We start from the raw sequence: 7357 nt of genomic DNA on the forward strand, positions 1-7357 counted from the left end.
AACCCAACTATCATCAGATACAAGTTGGAGTGTATAAGTATATAGGGTTAAATACTAAGAACAGTAAATCTTATATTGATAGCTGGAGAGTTAATATACTAAGAGCAGTAAATCTTGTATTGATTGTTGGAAGGTTAATATACTAAGAGCAGTAAATCTTGTATTGATAGTTGGAGGGTTAATATACTAAGAGCAGTAAATCTTGTATTGATAGTTGGAGGGTTAATATACTAAGAGCAGTAAATCTTGTATTGATAGCTGGAGAGTTAATATACTAAGAGCAGTAAATCTTGTATTGATTGTTAGAAGGTTAAAATCTAAATAAGATGTTATCTGTTTGATTAACTATGTTTCTGACTTTAGAACACCCAACATAACGTTTTTGGACAACATGGGACCTACTGGTCCATCTTGGCTGTTCCATCATTTAAACTAAATTATATTAATTTTACAAAAATCTTAAATTACATAGTGGATCTACCTGATTTAGTCTTTTGGGAATTGAGTTTTAACTGAACAAAAAACATATTTATAAAATAGTGTTCTAGCTGTGAGATTTTTTTAGATATCTTTTTATACTACATTCTTAGATATATTTGATTTTGTTACATATAAATTAGTTTAAAGTAACTTTTTGTTTTGGGAAATTCACTTCACCAAATTCAGTTGTAATATTATAATTTCATACTCCATTGTATTTGTGTATATATTCTAAGTTACAAATAGATATTGCTTCATTTGTTTAGCAACCGTTCAGAATTGTGTAAATGCTAAAATCACTTTTATTTCTCCAATTAGCATAAAGAATGACTGATTTGGTGAAAACTACTTGTGGAGCAGAAATGAAGAGTCATTCTGGACTTCAAACATAGCAGAAGAAATATTTCCAAAATACAATATGGAAATAACCCATGAACTACAGCATATTTGAAATTCTATCTAGAAGTTCTGGTACAGAATGCAGACACATTCTTTTGGGCAAAAAAAACCTGGCCTGTTTCTTTGTGGTGAGAGGATGTATCAGATTATTTGGTTTACTGTACAGCTTTTGATTTATGCCATAGCTTTACAACTGTTAATAATGTGTTAAATAAAAATGAAAGAAAAAACCTTTATTATGGAATATTCAGAATGCTTATCGGGATAAAAATAAACAGTTTTAATTTAAAAAGCTGTAAATTGATCAGTCGGTTGAAATACACATATTTTTCTCACATTTACATTCAATTAAGAGTAATTTAAACATATGTGATTTAAGTTTGCATTGAATTTTCTTAAAGGTGAGTCATTATTTAACTAACAACAGCCCTCCTCAGTCATTTAGCTGTACATCTAAGGATTTATAATGCTAACAATCTGATTTTGCTACCTCTGGTGGGCAAAAAATAATAACCCATTGTGTAAATTTGTGCTTAACAACGACAACAAAAAACAATTAACATTTTAGAACAACATTTTTTTTAAATATTTTCTGCACAAGTTACATTCTGGCAGTTAAATGTTATATGAGAACTATTGAAATATGTGCCTTCCTCTCTATGTAAGAACAAGAGGGAATCCTCAATAACTGTGGCACTTGAAATTCTTTTAGGAAGGATTAGAGTAAATTAATCCGAGTTTTTTTCCACTTTTCATTAGCTATATTTTTGTGAGCCAGCAATACCAAGCGTGGGGAGTGTGTATACCTGATTGGAATTTATTACTCATCAGGATCTCTACCAGTTTACCCTCAAATTGAAATTCTATAAGGCAGGTTTAGAGTAAATTAATATATGAGACCATGGGTGTGGTCAAATACATCAATCGAATATGTTCAAAACCGAGTTCAAAACTAATTTATTAGATCCCAAATCAATCAAGAGGTGGATCTATGAGCTAAAAGTTTGTACTTTAAAAAACTCTGAGCCATTCTATGAGCTGCTATGCTGTGGCTAATAAATACCTTACACATGAATATACTTAAATATTAATAATATCTGAAAACAACCAATATGTAGTAAGTTTTCTCCATGCATTAGCTTAGTTTTAAAAAAACTGTACTTTCTGCTGTTTTTGGTGCCAAACTTCATAATATTTGACATAATAAATATTAACACAACCACTGCAACCTAGCAATGATAATAACTGATATATCTAAATCATTGCTTTTCTTACAAACACAAGTTATTTATATTATTTTGCAGTTTTGACCCACTTTATATTTCTTTCATAAATTGTCTAATATTGTCAGGACATTTTATGTGAAGATCAGCTGCACAGTGGTCACGGATCTGTTATAATATATATATATCACACCTGAAAGACACTTACCACTGGTAATAAGTAAAAAATTAATCTAATATTTCATATCTATTAATTACACAGAACAATTAGTAGAGCATATATATATATATATAAGTACACACCTGTATATCAAATTAAAAATAATTATTTTAACTCTCCTTTACAATTTTTAATTCAAAAATATTTCATAATTGATAGTTTATAATTTTGTAACATTTCAGTTTCAAAATAAAAATGAAGCAGTTATTTTTTCTTTTAGAATTTTTCTGCCCAGCTTAAAGCATAGATGTATATTTGTTAGGAAATTCTCCTTTCAAAATATAGTTAACCATGTATTGTTTCTTTGGTGATTTTCCTTTTATGTTTGTTTTATTATACTCCCACTCTGAAGCATCATAAAGCGGGGCATATTGGTTTGCCCCTTTTGTTTCATCTGTTTGTCCCAGTCTTGTGGACACAACATTTCAAGATAGAATTAATAAATACTGACCATCAATATTTACTTATGACAGGTATTACTTACTAAGCTCTTGACCTAATTAACTGTTGAAGTCAAAGGTCACTGGTACATAGAAAGTCTTTCCATACAGTGTAAACATATTTCAATACAGGATGAATAAATATTGCCCAAATTTATTACATACAAATTTCTAGACCTGATTAACTCTTAAGCCCTCTGTTTTCACCATTGTATGATGTCCCAGCATTTGTTCTGAACAGTCACCAAAACTAAGCAGACCTCTTAAAATAACTACAAGGTTTCATACAATTTGGTTCAGTATTTTCACTATAGAAAAGACAAAATCTACGGCATATTATTAATATCCCCATTATTCTGGAAAGGGGTTAAAGATGGTTTATTGTGTTTTCTTGTTGTAGAGTTGTATTAGCATACTTTGTTTAAAAATTGTACATTAATGGTTTTTTTTTGTTTTTTTAGTTTTGGCAATCCTCTTTGGCATTGTCCATGAGTGTGCATGTTTTCCTTTTCAAAAAGTTGGCTCAGCACATACTGTTCCCATCTCTTCTGTGACTGGTAGGTTAGCAAGATGGACAAGTGGTAATTATTTTGATGATCTTTCATTAACTACAGAAGCCTCATCTGGAGGTTTGCATCAGCAGTGGCTGCCATCTGAAAGGTTTCATGTCTCAGACGATGAATTTTTGGCATTTGGACTCTCGGATGCTATCATTCCTGGGCATGTTTCTTCAACATGGCCACTCAACAGAAGAACAGTTCCAACAACTAGTTCATCATTTCAAGTAAGGAAACCTGATGGGACTGAAACTTCATCATTTAAAAAGTTTGGTGGTGGTAGATTTTCATCTCGGCACCATTCACAGATTATGGACTTTTCTCAGGGACTGTATGAACCATCATCTAGTGATCCTCATCATAACTATGGTGCTGTTACTTCTGTCAATGGCCATTTTAAGTCTCCACCAACTTCTAGTGGTTCTAGCCATGTACCTTCTTTGAACCTTAATTCTGATACAACTGAAAAAAGTATTTCTTCTTCAGTTGATGCTTCAACTAACCATGGTGCCCATCAACTAACATTAGACATTATTCAGAGTTCTTCCCATGACAATAACCCAAGTAGAATGAAAGGATTCATCTCAAATAGTGAACGAGGTGGCTATAATGAGAGGGATCTAGTTGAGGGCACTAAAATATCTCCAACTTCTAAAGAAAGAAAAGGAGCTTATTCAGCATGGCTATCTACTTATCCTACTCATTCACTAGATCTCCAGAATAATGAACGTGACAACATTTTCAAGAATCCAGTTCCAGGCACTGCTTCAGAGATAACAGATAAACCATTGGTTTCGAAATCTAGTGACAACCATACCACTGTTCAAACCAGTAAGAGCAACTTCACTGTTGTTCCTGTTTCTGAAACCCAAAAAACACACCTAGATTCAGAAATAGATAACTCTTCCATTGTGGGAAACTTCCCAACAGACTATAATACAGACATCTTCAAAGAGAGCAGCAAAGTAAGAGAAGCAACTGAAGATGAACACTCAACAATTCCAGAAGGAGTACTTGAGAAAAATGTACCTTATGATTTCTCCAATACAACAAGAGATATTTCCCCATCGGTTGAAAAAACTTCGAAAGATATTATCAGACCAACCTATTTACCTGCTGCAGAACAAGTAACATGGATAGCCAGGTTGGACAACAGCTCTGACACAATGGATAAGGAAAAATCACATCAAGAAAAGTATCCTTTTTTACACAAGAATCCAAACTTTGGATTAGTGAATGACCAACCAGCTTTAGAACAGTTTGGCATTGGTCATGCTGCAGCTAGTCCCCCATCTTTCATGAGTCCAGTTTCTGAAGCTCAGGACAGCAGACAGAATGCTTTGAGTAGTGCTGCTGTAGCTGGTATTATCATAGGGATTGTTAGTGTAGCAGTACTAACAGGTAAGTGTAGTGAATTCTTTCAGTTGTAATGCTATGATATGTACGTATACACATATGCACAGGTATATATCTGACAGTGAGCTAATACTTAGTAATTTTGGGGTGCAAATTGATCACTGATTCTGTTGTATAATATGTATTATATATAGTGTCATAATGTTGTACAGGTTTTGATAGGAACGTAAGTGCAAAGTTTCATCCCATTTGAATAATATAAAGGAAAATTTGTTGGATTCTACCAAGTTGATGTACTGTTATAGAACTTATAAAAAATATTCCTAACTGTGAAGAAATCACTTATATAGCATACAATTTATGGACAACAAGGGACTTGTTAGTCTATCTAGACCATCCCATCTACTAAACTAGATGAAAGTTTGTGTTACTCCTCTTTTCAAGGGAAGTGATAAACATTGCCCCAGTAATTATAAGCCTAGTAGTCATACATGAATAGTTAGAAAAGTTTATGAAACTTTGATAAGATGCTGTTCAAAATCATTTAAAAAAGTTTATAATTCAGATACAGTCAGTACCTTACCTCTTCTCACATCATAGCTATTCTTGTTTAGTGCTGCCCTCTATGTTACAAAAGGTTTTATATTATTTAATGAGTTGATGATTTAGTTATAATGTCTGTGAAATAATGTATATATATGATCCCATAATTTTGATTATAATAACCTAGACAGTGTTATGGAAGAAAGAGATCTTGGTGTTGTGATTGATCAGTCTCTTATACCATCCAATCAATGTACTGTTGCTTGTGGTATGGCAAGTAGGATTTTTAGGTTATATCTACAGAAATTATTAATACAAGGCTAACGAGGCTATAATGTCATTGTATAGGTTATTCGTTAGGCTACATTTGGAGTATTGTGTTGAGTCTTGGGATCTTTATCTTGAGAAAGATATTGAATTATTGGAAGGGGGTTCGAAGGAGGGCTAATATCATTATATTTTGGATGGAAATGTCATAAAAGTACAGGTTAAAATCTATGATAGTTTCCTATTGGGAAAATAAAAGTTTAGAAGGGATTTTGTTGAGGTGTTTCAAATTATTAACTTAAAAAATTATTTTTTGAATTTGATGGTGAGATTGGTAGAAAAATAATATATATTTTGATGGGACGCGAGTCATCAATCACTACAACACTTATTTTTCTAACTGACTGATTGACCTAAGGAATGGGTTGCCTTCAGATCTGGTGAATGCAATGAATTTAAGAGAAAGTTTGATTAATATTTTGATAAGGGCTGGCTTTGAGAGTATATTTTTTATTTTACTAGTACTATTATTATTTATTAAGTTTAGTGGATTGGACAGTCTCGATGAACTGACAGGCCTCTTTGTAATGCTATAAAGCCATCAACATTATTATAACATATGAAGTTTAAAAGCCTGTCCTGAGGCCTCACTTATTAATGGGGACCCCATACTTTAGAGGTGTAGCCCACAGTAAGTCTGAATGTAAAAAGAACGAAAAAAAACTACACAAGTATATAATAAAAGGCATTTTTATCTCATCTTATTATTATTAAGATTCCATTTTATGGAAAATACCAAGATTTACTCATTTTAAATTATCTGGATCTGTCAAATTGGTCTTTTTAGGATCAAAAGCACTATTTCTATATTTATTTAAGTAAAGAGTATTCTGATGTCAGTTTAGAGAATTTTTGATGTCATAACATTATACATTTATATATATTTATTATTTTTATTATATTGACCTTTCAGCCATGCCTGGCTAACAATATAGAAGTTACAATGACACAGTGCATGTGCACTCATGTTACCGTATCCAATAATATAAAACTGACCTTTAGTCTCTACAAAGTGACCTGTCTTGGTTGTGTTTTAGTGGACTAGTATTTTGTAAAATACAGTGACATTTCAATTATTATACATTATATATGTATATAGATTATTGCTATTTTGAAATAACTTCTTAAACTTATTTTTCATAAAACATAGAACAGTAAATAAAGAAGTAAACCAAACAATTATCTCTTCTAGTTCTGACCTTTGTACTTGGTTGCTGCTTGTTGTAGCTTGCTAAGCCCTTTTAAAATTTTACACGTGGAGGATATGAAATGAAATAATTTTTTTAGATTTTATATATACATTTGAATAACCGAAAAAATCATAAACTACTATACTGATACCACAGAATTCCATTATAATTTATCAAGCTTAGTAACTAAGTTGTATTTCAATATAATAAAATACGAAATTTTGAGCAGACTAAAGACACAACTTATCTTCTTGAAATCTTGGTTCGAAAGAAAGAGATGGCATCCTAAAACTTTAAAATGGCTGAGAAAGCCACTATGGGGACATTTTGAGATTTTGATTGTTTATTCACTTGTCATACAGAACTATGTGTGTATATATATATATATGGGACCGTTTCCAAAAATGGAAAGAGGTGAACAGGACATGAGTGATCTCTCATAAAATAGAAAAGATAGGAGGTTTTTATTTTTATATTCTAGCTTCCCAATATCAGTAATTTGAGTTCCTAATTCATACAAAACTATAATTTGAATTTTGACATCACAAACATCTAATTTGAACAGGGCTGCATTAAACATACCACGTGACACACAAAAATCAATGTATATATATATATATAT

General features: G+C 31.7%; 1 protein-coding gene across 2 annotated transcripts in view; it reads left to right on the top strand.

Moving 5' to 3' along the window:
• The window catches only part of LOC111088976, a 34409-nt gene that overhangs the window by 10208 nt on the left and 16844 nt on the right, over positions 1-7357 (top strand). For both annotated transcript variants that reach the window (XM_022400471.1, XM_022400472.1), the window contains exons 2-3: positions 799-1007; positions 3224-4720. In XM_022400471.1, coding sequence (XP_022256179.1) covers positions 959-1007; positions 3224-4720 — 1546 coding nt within the window. In that variant the 5' untranslated portion in view covers positions 799-958. The remainder of the gene's footprint in view (positions 1-798; positions 1008-3223; positions 4721-7357) is intronic.

This window comes from Limulus polyphemus, unplaced genomic scaffold (genome assembly GCF_000517525.1).
Source record: "Limulus polyphemus unplaced genomic scaffold, Limulus_polyphemus-2.1.2 Scaffold4908, whole genome shotgun sequence".
NCBI lineage: Eukaryota > Metazoa > Arthropoda > Merostomata > Xiphosura > Limulidae > Limulus > Limulus polyphemus.